We start from the raw sequence: 22,506 nt of genomic DNA, 5'->3' as shown, positions 1-22,506 counted from the left end.
AATATGGGGTTAGGAATTAAACATTAAATTTAAAAAAAAAAGGAAAGGACCCTCTAGGAGCGTATTTTAGTAACATTGCGCATATATAGCCAGCAAATATGTGCATAAGTTATACCAATTTTCAAAGCAAGTTTATGCGCATAAGTGTGCTTTGAAAATTATCCTACCAAATCTACCTGCACCCACTTACATCTGCTAAAGTGTTTACACAATTTTTTCTTGAAAATTTTATGTGCGTACTTTTGGAAATCCAGAAATATTCATATAACTTTAAACCTCTCCCCAAGTCTGCCTGACAATGCCTGCACTCAGTCTGGGTAAACTTAAGTACACTCATGACATAAGCTTACTTGCATTCTAGGTGGGCGGTTTTGTAAAAGGTTATTTCTGAGGGTTAAACACGCTTATTATACCTGCAAAAAACCTTTGAAAATTACCCTCCATGTAACATTTGGCCAGCCGCAGAAGGGTCCCCTGACTGGCCGCACTTATGGCAAGATGCTGCCGGCCCGCTCCGATGCCATGTCTCCTTCTTCACGGTACAGATGCTGCTGCTCCCACGTGCACCCATAAGCGCAGGTGCGTTCTCACTCCTCTCCACGCCGGGAAAAGAGCCGTGGCACCATCTGATGACATCATCAGTGCGCCAGCATAAATACCCCAGCTGTCCACTCTGCCGATGCCTCAGCATCAGGTCCTCCTGCTCTGCAGTGCATGTTGCTATCTTGCTGTCTCATGTTTGCCTTGCCTTGTCTTTCTCCTTTCTCCTTTCTCTGTGTACCCTGCCCTGCCATGCCTTGTCTTATTGTTTGCTGTGTCTTGGTCCCCTGTCCTTGTTTATCTCTGCTTGACTTCTGGTTGACCCTGGCTTTGGATCCTGTCTATGCCCTTGGACCTCTACCTGCCTTGACCCCAGGTTGGAGCTTGACACTATCTGATTTTCAATGCCCTGACCTTGGCCTGGACCCTGACATTGCCTGACCTCTGTCTGCCTCGATCTTGTCCTGGACCTTGACACAGTTTGCTTGCTGCTCACCCTAACCTTGGTCTGCTACTTGACCTCATATGACCGTTCCTTATAGGATCTCACCTAAGACCTTCCAGATCCTGGAATCCAAGGGCTCAACCTGTGGGTTACAGGGCTGGTATAGGTGAAACTCTAGACCCAGTTCTTGTAAGAGTGTGTCTACCTGCTGTCGGCATGGGCCTAGTGGCTTCGCCTGCTAGGCTGCGTCAATCATGCCACAGCCAAAGGGCTCACATCCATGACATTCTATATGTACTGCCTAGATCTGGATGTTAAACGAATACTACTTGATCTGATCGCAGCTTGTGAGCCACATGAGACTGTTCAGGGCATCAAATGTGGTGTTTTTATGTCATGGAATTGTTAATTATCACAAAACAAAGTGGAAACAATACTGATATTTGAAGGTTCAGAGAAGAGAATCTTTGAATCTGGCTCATTCAGCCTCTGCATGTAGGTAGTGTCTCACAAATACTTTGATTCTGCCATATTTGGTGGAAAGAAAAAAAACAACAACCATGCACAAGGACATTCAGGGGAGACCAGAGAATAAAAGCATAAGCACCAGCTAGGGCTGGAGTGAGTGTTGCATGTCTCAGTGGAAGGATGTGCCTGGGTTGTATGTGGCTTGGGAAAAATTATTGATGTCATTTTGCACAATGTTCTCTTCCTTTCACTCTCTTTTCCCTTCCCCAGATGGTGTATTGTGCCATTCTGGAATAGGAGCAAAGTGACCCTAATGAACATGTCCCAATTGATGATAGTTCACAGGACCGCTTTAACCACTGGATAAACTTTTGTTTTTTTCTTGTGTTTTTCCCAGATTGATCCCACATCCATCTAAGGAACAGAGAAATGTTTTATATTATTACTAAATTTATTTTAAAACAATGCTTTACATGCCTGAATGATTACTTATGCAGATCCCTAAACAGAAACAACACTCTTAGCAGCATCACCTTAGTCACAGGTGCAGAACACTGAAAGATCTCCACCAAATACAGAATAAAGAGACCATAAAGTAAACAGAAATGTGCAGACAAAAACTGAACTGAATCGGCAACAAGTCAGGCTCTCTAGACAGTGTAACAATGGAAAAATAAACATTACCATTCCTCATATAACAATACAATTAAGAAATATAAAACAATCATAATAGTAAAACCATAGGGGTAGATTTTTAAAAATTGCGCGATCGGTACTTTTGTTCGCGCACCAGGCGCGAACAAAAGTACGCTGGATTTTATAAGATACGCACTTAGCCGCGCGTATCTTATAAAATCAGGGGTCGGCGCGCGCAAGGGGGTGCACATTTGTGCAACCTGCGCGCGCCAAGCCCAGCGCGCGCTGCCTGTTTCCTCCGTGGCCGCTCCGATTTCGGAGCGGCCTTGGAGGGAACTTTCCTTCGCCCTCCCCCCACCTTCCCCTCCCTTCCCCTACCTAACCCACCCCCCTGGCCCTATCTAAACCCCCCCCTACCTTTGCGCGCGCCACGCCCCCGGGCCCGCCCACGAAATGCCGTGGCACGCCCCCGAAACGCCACGTCGTTTCGGGAACGCCCCTGGACATGCCCCCTCCCACCCCTTTTCGAAAGCCCCGGGACTTACGCGCGTCCCGAGACTTTACGCGCACCGGCGGCCTATGCAAAATAGGCCGCCGGCGCGTGAGGGCCCTGCGCGCGTAAATCCGGAAGGATTTACGCGCGCAGGGCTTTTAAAATCCGCCCCTTACTAATAAAAATAATTAATATTTCAAAACAGCTGATGAATATGATAACATCCAATAATTAAAAACTCATACAAATTTTTTACAATTTTCCAAACATCAATAAAATAAAGGTGTTAGAGGAAGATAAGTAGGTCAGTTGACTTTTGAACAGACTGTAGTGGAGATAGATGGTTCAGTGGGTGATCTATGAGGAGTAGGCTGCAATAGTCAGAGGAGATAATGAGAGAGTGGATAAGGGTTTCGTCAGTGTTTTCAGATAGGATGAATTTTAGAGATGTTATATAGAGAGAAATTATGTTTTAGCAGCGTTTTTAAAATCATTCAAAGATGTTGTGCATGAGCTATTGAGATCACACATAGGACTCTTCTTCAGATATTGCACAAGAGCTGACCTGATCATATAGACCCGATCTTCAGATGTGACCTCATTCTGCACATTTTTCTTGATCTGACAAGTGTCACAGCTGATTCCTTATTATCTCTTTCTTTTCAGGCCCTGCCCCTGATACAGTTACAGATAAAATCCATCAGATCAGTAGAACTCTTGAAGAGTTTGCCATCTGTCCTGATCTCAGAATTGACCTCTCCAGGGTTGGAAGACAAGACTTTGATCTGGAGAACAAGTTCAAACCTTTTCGAGGTACAATCTGTTTTGAGCATTTATTGCTATACATTAACATGCCTTGCAGTAGGTATCTCTTGACGAAGAAGAATGTCATCTCATGCAGTTAGGGCTGAAGGAACTACTGATGGGTGAAGCAAGGTGAGTGGTTCTTCCTGGATGCTAAGGTTTGCTTTCTGAACTCTCATTCTGTTTTGCAAGATTCCTGAAGCCACCAACCAGCCAACAGTGCCTTTGTACTACATTTGATAGGGAACCATTGTCCATATTCCTCAGCCAGAGAATTATCATTGTGGCAACCAGGCTAAAGAACAGAGCTGGTGGAAATTAAAAGGGTTCATTCTAGGCTCCATAAAGGATGACCCTTACTGTTTTTTGTCATAAATAATAGAGGGTGGGGCTGAAGATGTTTCAAACTGGGCTGAAAGACTTTCAAGATCTCAAGATTCAAAGGGTAAAGGGGAATCTGGAGAGGAGACCCACTTGACTTACCTGTTCTAAGAACGTTGTGGAAAATTATAAATTAGTTTACATACATAGCAACCACACAGATTCCATACAGTTTTGAAATAGTCAAGCTTTTTTGTCAGTGCTGGACTTGTGAGATTGCAGTTGTAGAAATATTGCTAACAGGTCGGAGCTTGTGATCTTGATTGGTTAGTATCTAGTTGCACCTGTTCACATAATCTGTTGCCCACTCTGGCAGAGTTGTCTATATGTAGCTTTCACATTTATCCACATAGAGGAATGTATGGTGAAGCAATTGATTGTATGAAAATTTGACTGAGGGGCAGATTTTTAAAAAATACGCGCGCGCGTACTTTTGTTTGCGCAACTGGTGCGAACAAAAGTACGCCGGATTTTAAAAGATACGGCAGAGCCGCACGTATCTTTTAAAATCCGGGGCCGGCGTGCGCAAGGCTGTGCAAAATCGGCAGCTTGCGCGCGCCGAGCTGCGCAGCCTGCCTCTGTTCCCTCCGAGGCTGCTCCGAAATCGGAGCGACCTCGGAGGGAACTTTTTTTTTTGTCCCTCCCCACCTTTCCCTCCCTTTCCCTATCTAACCCACCCCCCGGCCCTACCTAAATCCCGCCCCCACCTTGTTCGATGAAGTTACGCCTGCCGCTGGCCCCGGACCGCAGACACGCCCTCGGACCGCAGACACGCCCCCCCCGGACTTATGCGCATCCCGGGGCTTTGCATGTGCCAGCTGCCTATGCAAAATAGGCGCGCCGGCACGCGAGTGCCCTGCGCGAGTAAATCCAGCAGGATTTACACATGCAGGGCTTTTAAAATCTACCCTTGAGGTTTTAGGAAATACGGATTTAATCACTACAAAATACAAGTTATAAAATCCGGGGTCAGCGTGCGCAAGGGGGTGCACAATTGTGCACCTTGTGTGCGCCGAGCCGCGCAGCCTTCCCCCATTTCCTACCTCCCCCGCCCTTTCCCCCCTACCTTTTGTTTTTTCTTTTTGTTATCTCCAAACTTACTTCAGCCCTGGGGCTGAAGTAAGTTGCACGCGCCGGCACAACGGCAAATATGGCCACTGTGCCTGGAACCTGATCCCGCCCCTGCCCACACCCTGCCCTCTCCCCACCCCTTTTTGTAAGCCCCGGGACTTTACGCGTATCGCCGGGCCCTTTTAAAAGACCCGGTGCGCATAAACCCGGTTACGTGCGTAACCTTTTGAAGATCCAGCCCATAATCTAATGATGTTAGATCTATCATCATCATTTGACACAGTAAATCACGACATACTTCTAAAGAGATTAGAAGAAATTGGATTACAGAAAACGACTATAGCCTGGTTCAGATCATACCTAAGTAACAGATTTTACCAAGTCTTTATAAATAACGTACTGTCAGAAAAAATAAATCTACAAACAGGAGTCCCACAGGGATCAACACTATCAGCCACACTATTTAATATTTACCTGCTGCCGCTATGCCACCTCCTAGCAGGTATGGGAGTCATTCACTACATCTATGCTGACAACATTCAACTACTACTACCAATTGAAACACATTGGAAAAAACACTTAATCTAGCAAATATGTACCTAGACTTCATCAAACAGCTACTAAACCAAATGGAGCTGGTAATTAACATCGAGAAAACTGAATTCTTACATTTAGAGCGAAAAAAATCTAACGATTGTCCAAACCCCAATACTGCTCAGAAATAATCAGAAAATAGAATTAACTGAAAAAGTACGAAACCTCGGTGCAATTATTGACACAGAACTGAACCTCAAACAGCACATATCACTAAAAGTCAAAGAAGGCTACGCCAAACTCATGGTACTTAGGAAATTAAAACCTTTATTAACTCTGACAAACTTCAGAACAATCTTACAAGCACTAATATTTGCTAGTACCGATTACTGTAATGCCCTCCTCCTTGGATTACCATACACAATAATAAGACCACTCCAAATACTGCAAAACTCTGCCGCAAGAATACTTACCAGTAAACGAAAAAACGATCACTTTACCGAAACTCTAGCAGACCTACACTGGCTACCCATCGAATACAGACTTCAATACAAAACACTTTGCACAATACATAAATTAATACACGACGAAAAAGCAGAATGGCTGAACACAGCACTGCGTGTTCATGTCCCAAATAGAAACCTCAGATCTGCGAACAAAGCACTCCTAACCATCCCATCAGTTAAAACAGCTAGGCTAACCCAGGTTAGAGAACGGGCCCTATCCCTAGCCGGACCAATACTATGGAACACCATGCCCGTAGAAGTTAGACTACAGAGAGATTTCAAAATATTTAAAAAGAGTTTAAAAACCTGGCTTTACAAGCAAGCATTTTACAAAGAGAGCAATGGATAGTGGAATATGAATTCTGGCAGCAGCACAGCAGAACGCAGCACCTTTAAGATCAATTAGCGCATTATTAAAAAATCATACTTCCCGATAGAGCTATATATATACAATTAAAACTAAGAAGCGATGAAAAGGACATGATCTTTAACTTTTGTAAATAGTCTTTATTACGTAACTATGTCACCGGAACTTATTGGCACTTCCTATAGTTTGAATTAATTTATACAGCTTTCAAAGATGTATATATGTGCCTCACTGTAAACCGTTGTGATGGTATACTACTTAACGACGGTATAGAAAAGATGTTAAATAAATAAATAAATAAATAAATAATTAAATAGTTTGACCAAATGAAGCATGCATTTTTTTTCTTTCTCCAAGGAGAGGATGTGAGGGTTAAGTAACCTGTTTGGTCCAGTGCTTACAATATAACAAACACAAATGTGCCTATTCTGCTTTGAGTTTGACCATTTGTGACTGCAGAAGCTAAGCAGGGTAGGACCTGGGTTGTAAAGACATAAGAGATTTGTAGGAAAACAGAGAACTTGACGATAGATAAAGATCACGGCCCATCTACACCACACCCACTTAGCTTTACAGTCCCTTCCTCTCCCTCAGATAGCCTCTGTGCTTATCCTATACTTTCTGGGTACTGTAGGAAATGGGATTTGTGGCTCAGTTGAGGGCATTTTCTTTATCTAGTTCTCAATAAATGCCCAACAATAATGAATGAGGAGTAGTCTGGGAGCAGCTACAGACTTCCCCCCCAGGCAAATCATTGTGCTGCCTGTTATTGGCATGCAACAATCCATTTGCAAGATTCTAAAATGCTGATAGTAATTCCACCCATAAGCAAATGTATTTAAAAGTGGGTAAAAAGGTGCCCTTAATAATGTAACCCCTGGGCAGGACAGATCCTTTTCCTGGCACTCAGGGGCATTTTCAACAACACTCCTCTGGACCTCAGAAGCCCGCTCAAACTTCACACGTCCTCTCGACCACTAAGATTAGCACAAAGAGGAACTCTACAAGCACCTACCTTGAAAGCATCTTTAAGTAAAAGAGCTCTATCTACAGCAGGCCCCAAACAGTGGAATTTGCTTCCCCCGGAACTAAGGCTGATACACTGCCCCAACACGTTCAAAAAAAGACTCAAGACATGGATGTTCGGTCAAGCATTCCCATAACTCACTAAATCCACAGACTGTTCTCAGCGTATTGACAACCAGAACCTAGACTCATGTTTTTTTTTTCTTCTACTCATCAGTAATAAACTTTCCCCTCCCCTGTTAGCTAATCTCCCTCCCCATAGGCTTGTTCGCTCTAATAGTTCCTCTGTCCTGGTTCTTAGTTATGATATCCAAGTTCACATCCCCTGTTCATTGTAAGACATATGTTGTCATTGTTTATTATCTGTTGTAATGTAAACCGGAGTGATAGGTAACACTGTTACCTGAACTTCGGTATAGAAAAGTTATAAAATAAATAAATAAAATACCAATACACCTACTATTAGGAAAACAGAAAAAGCCAAGCTGTTATAGATTCCTACATAAAACCTACACACTGACAGAATATATCACACATGCAAAATGCAAATAGATCCTCACCAAATGAAGATTAAAGTGACCATAAATTAGTAATAAAACATGCAGACAAAAACTGAATTTTAAACCGCAACAAGCCAGACTATTTATGCAGTGCAACACTCGAAAAACAGAAGCATTACAAATCCTTATAAATATCAAACAATTAAATCAGGAAATATAAATCAACAATAGAAATAAAACCATGCTAATACAAAGAATATTTCAAAACAGCTGACAAAAAGAATAACATTCTAAAACTCATATACATTTTCCAAAGACCAATAAAATATTTCAAAAAGCAGACAGAAACACCACCAATACTTAAAACTTAAAAAAAGGATTTAAAAAAATCCCTTGCTATCCATCCCTGGGATCTTTTGATTTCCAGGTGTCCTGAGATTGTTGTGGATTAGCAGGGGAGAGGAAAGAGCGTCTTGCTCACTATCTTTCTCCTCTCTCTCATACATGCACACATGCTCAATCACAGAACATGTGCTCTCTCACACACACACACACACACATACAGACACGCTCTCTTTCACACACACAGACATACAGACATGCTCTCTTTCACACACACAGACATGCTCTCACACATGCCATCTGGTTACCCTCATGTTTCTCTTAAGGGGTAGCAACTGCTGCTCCGTGCGGTTATCCCCAAGCCTTATGATAACCCCATGGCAGAAGGGGACTCTTAATTTTTCTTGAGGCCACGGAGGCTGATGTAGCTCTGCTTCCTGCGCATGCGGGGACGAGAGGGGAAGCGGTGCTGTTGCTGCTCCATATGCGCTGAAACTCCAATGCTGCCTCCTCTTGTGCCAGCCTGGGAGATGTGCTGATCTTCCTTCTGCTTCTGGCCACCACTATATGACTTCTTCCTGCCCTCACAGACCCACCAGTTCCTCTTCCAGGCTGCGTGGGTGGGAAGAACAAAAGGCCCAGCAGTCGCCACCCCCAGACCCGTGGCGTTCTAGGTGGCCGCCTAGTATTTGCACCAGCCCTGACTCTTGATTACTCAGATTTGTCAGATTGAAGATAATTCAATCCTCATTTAGTCTTCCCAATTTATATCCCTCTTCTCCTCACTGTTGGTGGTTAGCATATAGTCCCAATAATTTATCAGACTTTAGTCCCATTTTTATTAATACATCTCTCAAATCTTCTTAAATCCTTTAACTCCTTATGAAGTACCTTGTGGGCAAGTTTACTATCACTTGTATTCTACTTAAGTTAGCAGCAACAAAGTGCTTGATACCTTTAGTTCCTTGCCACTTTGTATCCTCTAATTCCCTTCCCTTTATACCACTAGTAATGATCCTCCTCCCCCAGATGAAATCCTCCACACTGCCAGCTTCTTTCATGGGGAAAGACACCACTCTCCCGGAGGTTTGGTTACTGAATGCCTGGTACCAAGAGCCATCAGCTACCAGTGGAACAAAAATAGTCTTTGAAACCAAAAAGGGTAAAAATCAAGCAAGAGATAGGAAGGGTGGAATACAACGTCCTTGCCTCCAAACAGAGGAGATAGTCCAAAGAGACGGGCAATTTAAAGTTGAAACTCCTCTGCATTGGGTCACTGTCAGGTCCATCCTCTGAGGGAGAGAGAGCGCACTGCAGGTCTTCCCTATTCCGTGATCCAGCCTTGAACCCAGGATCACTTCAATCTGCTGCAACAAGAGGCACCAGGCTCTCACAGGGAAGTCTCCAAAAAGGGACTGAAAGAGTAAAAAGCAAGCAAAATCAGGTCAGATGGGAGGCCGACCCCAAAAAGGGAAAATCCCCTGATCCTTTCCAATAAATAAGGGAAACATTGTACAGCAGGAGCGGCGAGCTCCTGTGTGCAAGAAAATCCAGCTCGAAATCCATGAGGATTGATGGTGCTTGGGGATAATAAGCAGCTAGATCCCACCAGCTGCAGCTCCCACATGGGGGAGTAAAAGCCAAACCTCTCTTTACTAATTTCTACACTGAACCTCCCCAGTTAAATGGTATAGTGAGGGAAACCAAGGATTCGCTACATTAAGAATTATGTCTATGGTATAAGAGGCAACCAAATCACTTGCTATTTAATCTTTTCCATCCCTTCATTCTTCTCCATCTCCCTCAGCTAAAAGTACATTCAAACTATGGGGCAGTTTTTAAAAGCCCAACGTGCGTAGAGCCTATTTTGCATAGGTCCGGCGACGCGCACAAGCCCTGGGATTCGCGTATGTCCCAGAACTTGAAAAAGGGGCGTGGCGGGGGCAGTCCGGGTCAGGGTGGGGCCATGGCCAGAGGCCTCCGTAGGGCCTCTAGGCTGGGGGATCGCGCGCCGGCTCAACTTGCAAAACAAAGGTATGGGGAAGGTTTTTAGGTAGGGTTGGGGGCGGGTTAGATAGGGGAAAGGAGGGGATGGTGGGGGGGGGGGGGCGGAGGGAACAGGGAAAGCCATCGGAGCTCCCCTATGGCTCGGTGCGTGAAGGTGCACAGGTGTGCACCCCCTTGTGCGCGCCGACCCCAGATTTTATTACATGCGCGCAGCTGCACGCGCATGTTATAAAATTGGGCGTAGACTTGTGCGTGCCAGGTTGCGCGCACAAATCTATGCCCGTGCATAAGTATTAAAATCTGCCCCTATGTGTAAGACCAGGCTTGCTTTCAGTGTCTGTTGTAAAATAAAACTGAAATAAATATTTCTCTGAAGTTTAACTAAATTTTCTTTTTTTCAAGCTCTGGGGGAAATATATGCAAGTGGAAATGATTATTTTTTATTAACAGTCTGGAATATGCATTACTAATTACAGAGCAGGTATAAGTAGATCTCTTAGATCCAGGCTGCTAGGGTGAATTTGGGGACTACTAGGACTTCTGCAGATAAATATACAGCTTACAAGTTTCATATTGCATCTAATTAAGCTATAGTCCCCAAGACCTCAGGTTCTACTGCGGGATAGCTACCTGTACTGGAAGAAAGCTGTGCCAAGTTGAAGCTGAAGGCGTCTAACATCAAAGCAAGGCAGTTGTGTGGCAGTAGAGGCCCCTGACTCAGATAATGGAATTTCAAAATGTTTACAAAGCAGTTCAGTTTTTTAAACTTATTTTTAAACTGTCTCTACAGTGGTGAGATCCAGTGGGGTGGCTGCCATCGGATAATAACCACTGGATCTTTGCCACATAAGTGTAGGTGCACATGTTCCATTCTCTACTACAATGTAGCCCACTGTTCTCATTCCTGTTTAGGTGTTAAGGCATGTCCTGTTTACACAGACGAGCAAAGCTGAATTTGTGTTTTTACTCTTTACCTTAAACTGCAAAAGTTTTCTTTCTTTCATAACCACAGTGGAAATAGTGGATTCAGTGGAAATTTACCTCAATTTACTTCGAGGCCTCTTTGACTTTAATGCAATTAAAAGCTTGCTGACGGGACCCAATCAACTTAAAATAAAGATTGATGCCATGAATGGAGGTAAGACTTGCCGTCCACTGGCAAATAAAATAAGAAAAAGGCATTAAACTATTATCTTCTTTTAGTGGTATAGCCTTGTTTATATATTGATGTCAGTGTTGAAATATCTTTTTTTTCCACCAAATACATTGAAAATATAACTATGATATATGTTAGGAGCAAGTGATAGCAAGTGCCAACATGTTTGTATTTTTGGGCTTAGCAACATTTGTATGTGGTGCTTTTGTAAGTAGGTATCTGTATTTTTTATGAATTTTGTATTGAAAAGAAGACTGTACACAATACGTTCATGTAATGTACTAATTTAATTGTATAAGTATGAAAGGGAATTGTTGAATTGGGAAGAGAGTGAAGTAGAAGAAAGAAGAAAAGTGAGGAGATAAAACTGAAGTATGAGAGAGGAAACAGCCTGGAAAGGGAGAGTTAAACGGGAAGAAAGAGAGAGCGCAGAAAACAAGAAGGAAGGAAGCTCTTTCAATGGCTTAATGAAATTTAGGTGGTCATTTATTCAGCTGTGGTATTTTCCCTGGAGAGGAAAATACTATAGGGATTTACTACTACTGCAGTTTAGGAAACCCCCGAGGTGTTTTCCGAGCAGTAAAATACCACCGTAAAAAATCCCATGGCTTTGCTGCCCCCCCAAATAATACACAATGGCAGCCCCTTTGCCAGGGGCCACTATCATGTTATATAGCCTGAGTGACCTGAAAGAAGGCCCCCCCCACAACAAGTATTTCATACTCTGGGGGTCTCATGAGATCCCCTATCCTACCCCCTCCCCACCTCTAGAGATGGCCTCACAGTACAAAAATTAAAAATAAAATCAAAGTTGTGTGGTGATGGCCCATCCCCTTCGTCCCCTTCCCAACACTGTCCCTTTGGAAAATCAGATTCCCCACCCCCCCCAGCCTCCAAAAAGCTTTGGGTTTTTTTTCAGAGGAGGCAGTTTGGAATGAAATGAAATAAAAATGTCCTCGTTCATTGCATTTTTTGGCATTTGTTAGAAGTGAATGCACATCCCTATTGGAGGGTAGTAGCCAATGCCTTGATTAGCCTGGGATTTGCATGGAGGCATGCATTGTTTTATTCACATTTGTGCGCACGCTTTGTTGTCTGCTAAATTTTTTGTTAAATTGTGGGTAAAGTACGGGCAGAAACATGCGCACAATCATCCATTAAACGTGCACGTAGCCGAGTGCACCTTATTGTGCCAGTACTGGTGACAGCTGAAAACAATGGAGGGATCTCATCAAGGATAAGGCCATTGAAAAAGCAGAGGAGCTGTCAACTCCTCTTCTTACCAGAGGCTAGGCTGAAAAGACATTTTTCTAGTTTGTAGTGTAAAATGAACTGAGCTTGTGATTTTGATGGTTACCGTACATGGCACGGGACGTGATATAGCTTATATTGACCTACCGGCCACATTTCATTCTGTAGTGCTGTGCTGGCCCAGCACCATTCGGTTCTGTGCACCTGTTTGTGAATGTGGTATTTGGAGACTTCAGGGACACTGAGTCTCTAATCTTGCACTGAATAGATTCCTGGCGAAATGGACTCTGTCCTCAAGTTCGTGCCTCAATAAGCCACTTAAGTCTATAAGGTGTCACCCTCTTTGTGTGATTTTTGCTACTCCAGATATAACATGGCTATATATCTGAATATATACATTCCTGTTGCAGAAGTGTGAATTTTCTTTAAACTGTTTAAAAAGAATATTTCTTTTCCTAGTGATGGGACCCTATGTAAGGCGAATTCTCTGTGATGAGCTAGGAGCGCCTGCAAATTCTGCTATAAACTGTGTTCCTCTAGAAGATTTTGGTGGGCAGCACCCGGACCCAAACCTGACATATGCCACCACTCTTCTAGAGGCTATGAAAGGAGGAGAGTATGGCTTTGGAGCTGCTTTTGATGCTGACGGAGTAAGTATTTTTGGCAGTTCTGATATGGAGCCTATAGCAGAATTGAATCAATGGTTTGATTTAGCTTCAGAACTCCTTGTAGTCTATCTCAGCTACAGTTTCCTTGGTTTCACAGACAACAAATGCCGAGGGAGGGATAATTGATTGCAGTAGGACTTCATTTTGGCTGCAATCCTAGCTTTTTTTTTGGTATGAGTGCAGTAAAGATTAAAATGACCCATGAACTATGGATGCTTTCATTAGGTCACCCTGTTACTACTACAGGTTTTTATTTTGGCTTTCCTCTTTTTATCCTCCATCTTTGATTCCTCCCCCCTCCGCAGGTGGCTCTATGAAACCTCAACGGCCCCGAGCTCAGTGCTACTCAGAGGGCCCAGCACAGTAGCAACTGCCCAACTTTCTTCCCTCCCTGGGCTTGAGCTCACTGCCTCTGTGAGTCACCCAGGCCCAAAGCCCCCAGTGGATGAGAGATCTGAGGCCAGATCCCCTGAGTTGCAGGCCAGCCTGCTTTCTGCTATAGTTAAACCAGTACTGCAGTCATTCTTCATATGGCAGTACTTCGCTGGCAGGGCGGGGAACAAGAGGGAGAAAGAACATGCTAATTATTTCTCTGTAGTACTGACTACTGCCTTGGTCAGGATGATCCCTAAATTTTACTGAAAAAAATGAAGCTAGCTACACTCCCTCTAGCAGTGCTGCATGACAGTGCTTCAGAAGAAACGTGCTTAAAAACACTGATCAAATAAATATGATTTTTATTGCCAGCCAAGAAGCAGCTGTTTAAATGGTTCTTCATTTCTATATCTTTAAGAAAAGGCATAGGGAGGGTGCATGCAGTGGTAAAGTCTGTGTGTACAATGTGGGTGAGGATTTTCAAACCGAACTTTCCTCGCATGTTCCCTTTGAAAATTATTCCTGAATTGGCCAGAAATGTGCAGAATTGTCCATGCACAAAATTACAGCTGCTCCAAGCAGGGGCCTAACTCATGTGTGGTAACTTGCATGCATACTTCTGAAAATACAGAAGCATGCGTGTAATTCACATCCCATCCCCAACTCCACTGTCCAGGATGCCTACTCCCAATGCATGTAAAGGTATGCACAAAACTGGTTACTTGAGTATTGTTACATCTGCTGGCACCCGCTTGATTTTCAAAGCTCCACTCACGCAACATAGGGTTTTATGCACATGAGTGGCTTTGAGAATTAAGCCTTTAATGTTTAGCTCAGCTTAGTAATAGGCTCAAGTAACTGTGAGCCCTTTTCATATTTACTGGAAAGACAATTGAAAGTTGGCTCTGATGTATGGAATGTGAGAAGAAATCCAATCATGTCTACAATGTTGGAACTCAGTTTCCAAGTCCTAGGTAAGATTTGTTATCATTTTGAGATGGTACACCGGCCACGGGGAAGACATTCTCCTTGTCTTGGGATGCCCATTATATATACTAAAGTTCATTTAATGGTAATGATGGTGGTCTTGGAGGAAACAGAAAAAACTGCTGCAAGAGGAAAGGGGCTGGACTGGGATTAGAACATCACTTTCAAGACCAGCCTGAGGATTCCCTGGTTCTGTCATGCAGAAAACTTGGGTTGAATTCTGATCTCCTCTTCTATACTGTGGGCCGGCAGGGGCTGGGGCAAAGGGTGTTAAAGAAGCAGCTTTTAATAGACCCCCACCACCACCAACTCGATGGGTAGGGCACCCCAGTCATCATCAAATAGCGGCAAGATTCAGGAAGCACACAAACCTGGTTCTGGAGGTTGCTGTGGGTTGTGAATCCCTGGCCAAGGGTTGTTGCTGCAATATCTAGGCTTGACTGAAGAAGGGAAGAGGGCTAAAAATGGGGAAAACCTTAGAATAACTGAATTAAGGCTTATGATTCTGATTGTGCTAGAAACCTCAAGGAGCAGGAGGAAACTGCTAGAAGACAAATGTCAGTCAGGCAGACTGGATGAGCCAATCGCTCTTCACCTGCTGTCATTCACTATGTTACTTTGCCAACTTCAGGATGAGAAGATGACTGCAGCTCCCCTCTCCTCACAAAGTTCATCAAGAAATTGACATTAATATCTTCCTTTACCCCTGAAATTAGATGCCAAAAAGAAATTATTTTGAGTTGTGTATTGGAATATATATCTTTTCTTTTCGTTTTTCTTTTGATTGGTGGTTCTCTTCTGCAGCTTTGGGCTTCCAGCCCAATTAGAACTGGTCTCTTCTGGGATTATGCTGACCTGGCCATTCTTTCACAACTGCTTGGGGATTTTTCTCCACTTTTTAAACCTCCTCCTGTCTATCCCCAACCGGTGCGGTGATGATCTTGGCCAGGGCCACAGACTGCAGCTTCCTCGTGAATGTGTACCCTGAATCCGATCCGAAAGCGTCGTCGCTGTGCGATTGAATGGGACTCCCTCCTCCAGCAGGCGGTTCATGAAAGCTGCGTCTGCAGCATCCCCAAACCTGTTCGGGCCCAAGGAGCAGCGACCGGGCTAAGGAGTCAAACCCAGACCCTCCTGCGTAATAATGTCCAACCCTGCCACAGAGCTGGCCCCTAATATATTTCTTTAATGATTATTGTTCAGTTAATGAGCTTCTGCAAAAGCATATTCCTTTATTAAATCAATGGTGCATTCTGTCCCTTGTCTTCTCCAGGACCGTTATATGATCCTCGGTCAGAATGGTTTCTTTGTGAACCCTTCAGATTCTCTGGCAATAATTGCTGCCAATCTCTCTTGCATTCCATATTTCCGTCAGATGGGCATGCGAGGGTTCGGGAGGAGTATGCCCACCAGCATGGCATTGGACAAGTGAGTGGAGTCTGTTCATGTACCCTTCTCAAGTGTTGATCTTCATGTCGCTCTCAATCATTTCTCAAATGTATTTCAGCTGTATAGTGCCTTTTGTCTATAGTGCCTTTTGGCTGAAGTATTATTATTATTTTTTTTTTTTTACTATTAATGAAACATCACCATAGGATATGCAGCTGTAGCAGTAGTAAACCCAACAGGCTGCTGTCAGGACAATAAGGGCAACTTGATCAGGGTGTGCTAGAGAAATAACATTTAATTTTGAGGTTACTTTCTAAAAGGGGGGAGAATGAACTCAAAGTATGATGAGGTAACAGCTGAGAGAGTGATTTTTCCCAAAGTATAGATGTGGGGACAATGATTGAGAGCAGGGAATTAAATGCCTGTAAGCTCACCTTGATGTATATCTTTTGAATTTTACCAGCGGTAGAGAGAGTGAGAGAACTAGTTTACCTTCAAAAAGTAGAACAAATTTTTTTTTCTTTGAGTACTGTAACAATTTTAGTAAAACTATTATACAGCCTGAAAAGAAATGAGTGAAGGTCCTCATACATGAAAGTTGACTTGATTTCTGTCTAAGTTACAATCCTTCATGGGGGACGGCTGTACAATTCTGGGATGCTCTCAGAAATGGCATTTGAATAAAGGAATTGCTGATGGATTGCAATCCCATGTACCTGATGTTTGCTCTGCTGAGGGCTCTTTGTTTTCATTGGCAGTGTGTGAACAGCAAATACCTGCATCCCTCATTAAGTACCCGGAAGGTAAAAATGCACTCATGATGTCAAAATGGGGCAAGCCAACAAAATGGCAGTGCTAGTGGCATTTTGTCTTAGGTCTGCTGTTTTGTAACAGGATTTTCTTAACCCAGCGGAGAAGTTAAAGTCTTGCTGATAAAGCTATCATTTTTATAACATGGGGAGATGCTTGGTAGAAGTCCTCCTCATCTGTTACATACGTAAATATTCGAGGGTTGAATTCCTGTGTGTTTGTAAGTTGCGAGCCACTTTTGTGAGCATTTCAGAAGTGCAAATATGTTGTTTAACTTGTTCTTAGTGCTTGCTCTGCCGTAACTTGGGCTCAGTATAATGTCAAGATCTGGACAAACGGACTAGCCTCAGTGTGAAAGGAGAAATGTCTGACTTTAGGATAGGGTTTTGGGTTGTGTGTACTATGGTGTAAATTTTCAATGACGTGCAGGTCTGCATCTGAGGCTGATGTTTTTCCAAGATTCACCTCTAAACATTTAGCCATCTGAAACATTGCTAGGTAATCCAACAGAAACAGGTTTACTCACTGCTCATATCTGTAATGAAAAAAAAAATCAATTCAAAGATTCAAACACCAGTCCATATTAATGTATAAAACTTGGAAACCATAGTTATCTGAAACAAAGGTAAAAAAAAAAAAAAGCCCAAAACCAAACATGTATATACACACACACACACACACACACACACGTACACATATATATATATATTCTAGCGATCCCCGGCCACGCGTTGCAGTGGCAGAGTCAGGTTCTTTACCCTCCCTCCCCCTTTCCCCTTGCTCATTTACCTCAGTCACTCATCCTCCTCCCCCTCACCCCCCCTTCCCTCCCCTGTCCCCACTCCAACTCTCTCCCCTCACCCTCACCTCTCCCCTCATTCTCCCTCCCCTGAAATGTATGGTTTCTTAGGTAAGAGGACCCAGACTGTAAGAAGAAGCTAGGATGCCGATTGAGAAAAAAACACCGAAATAGAAATTGGTGATGGTAAACGTGGTCCGTCAGTGGAAGGTTGTGCGTGTTCTGTATGAAAATAGGGGAGTGCCTAACCAAGTCTAATAAGAGTTGGGGCACCAGCCCTGGATATCCTGACCAGGGACAATACAAAACAGCACCAGAACCTGGCAATTATGCATACTATTAACCATTCTGTACCCTGTGGTTTTAATTACTGTTATTAGCACTATTATATAGTTTTAATTCTTTATTCTCTTTTTAACCACTTTATGTATTATTTGAGCAACACGTGCACAGATTTTGCCTTGACAATAAAGTTTCCTGAAATTAAATCTGAGAAAAGTACCAGTAAAGTAGAGATAAAGAGGAGCACCAGTAGTGCTTCTCTCTCTTTCAACCTTCTTCCCCCTCTGGTGCTGTTCCCCTGTCTTGACAGTGGTAGAGAAGGCAGGAGCAGCAGATAAAATTGGTGCTCTCTTATGCTTCCTACTGCTGGGAAAGGATTATGGGAGGGACAGAGCATAATGTGGTGAATGAACTCTGCAGCCAGTTGAAGGGAGTGGGCCCTACTGTGAGGCGGGGGTGGTGGGAGGGCAGTAGAGCACTATGCAGTTATCCCAGTTTCCTCTGCCATCCCTTCCCACCAAAGATGGCCCTGCATCTGAGTACTGTGACACCTTTCTCTTTTTGGAAAAAAGCTCTGGCAGAGACCAAAACGTCTCAGGCTTCTTTTATGGGGAAGAGCTGAAGCTGTTCTATGCAGGGTCAGAAGTATCAGCAGGTGCTTCAAGAGAGAGGCTAGACGTTTCCCATTCCTTCCTGGTCTTTTGGTGAGGTAGCTAAGCGGTGCATATGGGGCGGTTAGTCTCTACTTCTGAAACATTGTGGAGCTAACAAAAAGACCCAGACACCATGTTGAGCTGGGAAACAAAACTAACTTTATTTTAATGCTTTCAGGCAATCGCCAGTGCCACCCAGTGGCCCTGGTGTTTATATAACTAGCATCAAACCTTGTTGTTTCAGGTGCATCGAATACTTGGTGTCTCTTTCCTAAAGTCATGCACAACCAATTCCTTTCCAGGCTGGAAAGAGACTCCACTGCCTTCGATTCAGTTCTAGGGGCACAACAGATATATAGTCAAAACTATCCTAGGTTCCAGATGCATTCAGAGCAGACTGAGGTACCTGATTGATTGAGAAAGCTGCAATTCAGAAGAGAGATCCTAGGCTCCTGAGGAAAATGTTTACACTCCTGCCAAGATGCAAGCCTTCCCCAAGCAATGCCCCAACTGGCCAGGCCTGTGGTGACAGAGGCTGCCTGATGTCGGGAGGGAAAGGCGAGTGTAATGTGAGTTCTGGTTGCTACAGAATTGATTCACAACCTCTAGTAGGGGCATATTTCCCAATAAGCAGTATAGGCAAGTGCTTATGAGCAACCACCCTGCCTGTGAGATTCACTTTTTTACATCATCAGCCGTGGCATTGGACTAAAAGGTGCACAGGGTGGGGTGGAGGGCGGAGACAGCGTAGCTGGATGTCAACATGCCTGCGTGCAGCCAGAGCTATAAATCTGTGCTGCCCTCCAGGCACAACGGAGCGCTTTGTTGTCTGTGTACCTGCAGCTCAGAGGTCCCCCTGATGTCAAGGTACTGAATGCAGGAGTTCCAGCGTCGGAGTTGGTGGGCTAACATGGTTGGCTGCAGTAGCTCTGGCTATCAGTGGAGGTGCATGGACAGCATCTGGTGTAACCCTGGACTCTGTGATAGGTGTTGAAAGATCGGTGGCCCCAGTGGGAGCTTTGCTGGCATCAGGCATGCTGGCTGATAAAACCATTGAATGAAAGATACCTGTAGCAGATCGGAGGAGGGAGCACCATCATGTGCCAAAAGATCTGCTGGAACGGGAGAAACCCAAAAGTAAAAGAAGTAACTGTTTGCTTATTTCCTCAACAGAGAAGATTGGTTTCTTTGACAAAAACTTCTTAAACCTCTCTTTTTTGACTGTGGAGCCATTTAAAGATATCTCAACAGATATGGAGGAATCTTTCCCTCCTAAAGATATAACTTTAGAAACCATATGGCCTGTTATGTCATTCTTACAAGATATAGTGACTTTTGGTGGATGGCATTACTGCATGAGGATGTGGGAGATTGGGAGGGTGAAAATGCAAACCCTTTCTGTGGATAAAATAGCATTTGACCTGTAGACATCTGCACTTTGATTATTGCCCGACCTATCCGCGGGTGAAAATATGCACATTTGTTCAACAATACGCATCCTTCAATCCCATCGACTGAAGAGGTTGTCCTGGGGACAGGGAGAGAGGGTGGAGATCGGAACATTGCATGCAAGTTTTGCTTATATAAAACTACCCACAGAGAAAGCAGGTGTAAAACTTGGAGGGTCATTTTTTCCTTAGGCAATAATGAAATCCAAAAATAACCTGCTTAGTTTTTGTTTTTAATTATTATGGCAAACCTCATGGGTTAAAAGTTACTGGTGGGGTTTGCCAGATGGTGCATGGACTGATCATTTTCCCCTTTACAACTAACATTTTTGGTAGGACAAAAATTACTTTGAATACTGTTGAAAAGGTTGACATTATTGAGATAAATCTGAGGAAATGTCAAACTATCTGTGAATTTTGATGAAGTGAAGCTTTTTGATGTACAACTGAAAGATTGAAGAATGGGTTGAAATCAAAGACCCTCACATTGCTACATCTCCCTGGGTTACGGTCAATAAGTGGGCATGATCTGTTCAGAGGATACATGTTAGCGATATTAGTTTCCTGCCAACAGTTGTCAGAGATGATTATATTCCTCAAAGAAAAATTCATATAAATTTTGCACTTAATTCAAGCTCAGAATTTGTTTTTCCAATCAGAGAGTGGGTTTTGAAAACTTATTTTTATTTTAAAGAAAAATCTTTTCTGGTTTGTACCTCTTTATATGTTTCTTCAGGTGACTAAAATTACCCGGGCTTGAAAGAAATCTTTCTTTATGTCAACAGCCTATAGATATGGGGGCATCTTTTTCCTATCATTTCCTTGCTGAATGTAGAATTTCTTTCAAAGGTCAGAGTAGGTGTGAGAATTGATCCAGCCCAGACACAAGTCTTTTTGGATTTAGATTTTAGATTTAAAGACCAGCTATTTCCAAATCTGAGCTCAAGGCACATTGCATTTCAGGTGTGGTAGTTATTTACCTGCGCAAGAGGACTTACAGTCAGGGATGGTAAAAGTTTTAAACCGGCGCATGGGCACACGTGTGCGCACAGTTGTCAGCAGGTGCCCAGGGACGCGGCCATTTCATAACATACACATGAATACGCGTTCGTGTTATAAAAATAGCAAGCCCGTGCACACATGTGCGCGCAAATCCTGCTTCCACTGCATAAGTGGGGGGATTTTAAAAGACATGCGGCTGACGCCATTGGCTGTTTTCTTAGTTTGTTCACAATTCACCCAGTTAAGGGAGAGGACTTCCAACCCTCCCCAGTTTAATAGCCTCTCTCCCCCCCCGTTAGCCCCGACATTTAAAACCCCACTGATTTACCTAGATTTTTTGTTTTACTGCTTACCTATCATCCCTAGCAGAAGTAAAATTACGTGGCAGGGGACCCCAGTGTGCGCCTGCGCTTGTAAGTATTTATGCGCTAATTTCAAATTTAAATCCAGGAATGCCCATGCCCCGCCCCCCTTTTTGAACTTTTCATTTGTGTGCGCAGCAGCAAGTACGGGCGGCTTTTAAAATCTGCTCAGCGTGTGCCGGCCCGATATATTCGCGCATCTCCTAATTGCGGCACGTGTCAGGCTTATAAAATTTACTTTTATTTTTTGTCTCCACATAGACACAGCATGGGGAAGAAGGCTTAGTAAACCAGGCCCTAAGTTTGTATCTGTGGCAGTGGAGAGTGAAGTAAAATGCCCAAGGTCACAAGGCGTTGTCCAAGGATCCTGGTTCTCAGCCTGCTGCTCCTCCATATAGAATGGGCCCTAGTGCTGTTGAGAATTTAGCTTTAGATCTCTCCTCTGTTATCCTAAACTAATATTGGCAATCCATGGCTTTTGTTTGTGCCTGGTTAATATTTATACATTGATTTTCACTAGGTATTTAGAGATTATTTGGAAAATTGGTAAAGTGCTTTGAGGTAGGCTACACTTGTTTTGCATATTCTTTTTCACCTGGTTTGCTCTGTTTGCATCTGGGATCATGCTTTATCATTTTGGGAACTTTTGTTGTGAGTTGAATATAAATTTACTGTTTGTATCTGACTTCTGTGGATTGTTATGATTTCTAATAAGGCATTTGTCGAATGCAAAACATTTTGATTTCATAAAAAGAAAGTTAAAAATGTTATATACAGCAATTCTTCGGCCAAGTGTAGAATGAAAGAAAAACAAAAACCATTGCAGTTGAAAAGCAAGAGTCAGAAATCTCATTAAACCTTAGAAATTACACCTTAAGTCCTCTAGTAGACAAAAGAAAAAAAAAGGCACATCACATACTGTCCAGAAAACTAGCAGTACTAGATTCTATCAAAGATCTAGCTTTCTCTTCTTTATGCTCATCACTTTCTAATCATATATTTTTCTGAATAAAGGAAGACAATTTTTCAGAATCCAACACAATTAAACTTAATATTCCATGTGCTTGGATACTTCAGCACACATTCCATGCCAAGAAGGAGCACTTCCTGCTTTACGTTTTAAAACCTTTTTCTGTTTTGCATGAGTAACTTGGGAATTATCGGGTATAATCTAACCTTAAAACCCAAGCAGTAAGTCTTACTG

The 22,506-nt window shown here is 43.3% G+C and overlaps 1 protein-coding gene across 1 annotated transcript in view; it reads left to right on the top strand.

Annotated features, from left to right (window-relative positions):
- The window catches only part of PGM5 (phosphoglucomutase 5), a 284,610-nt gene that overhangs the window by 59,239 nt on the left and 202,865 nt on the right, over positions 1–22,506 (top strand). The window contains exons 3-6 of the mRNA XM_029613010.1: positions 3,249–3,395; positions 11,133–11,258; positions 12,987–13,177; positions 15,831–15,985. Coding sequence (XP_029468870.1) covers positions 3,249–3,395; positions 11,133–11,258; positions 12,987–13,177; positions 15,831–15,985 — 619 coding nt within the window. The remainder of the gene's footprint in view (positions 1–3,248; positions 3,396–11,132; positions 11,259–12,986; positions 13,178–15,830; positions 15,986–22,506) is intronic.

This window comes from Rhinatrema bivittatum, chromosome 1, assembly GCF_901001135.1.
Source record: "Rhinatrema bivittatum chromosome 1, aRhiBiv1.1, whole genome shotgun sequence".
Lineage (NCBI taxonomy): Eukaryota > Metazoa > Chordata > Amphibia > Gymnophiona > Rhinatrematidae > Rhinatrema > Rhinatrema bivittatum.
Note: the sequence above shows the minus strand (reverse complement) of the source record. Positions and strands in the feature narration are given on the sequence as shown.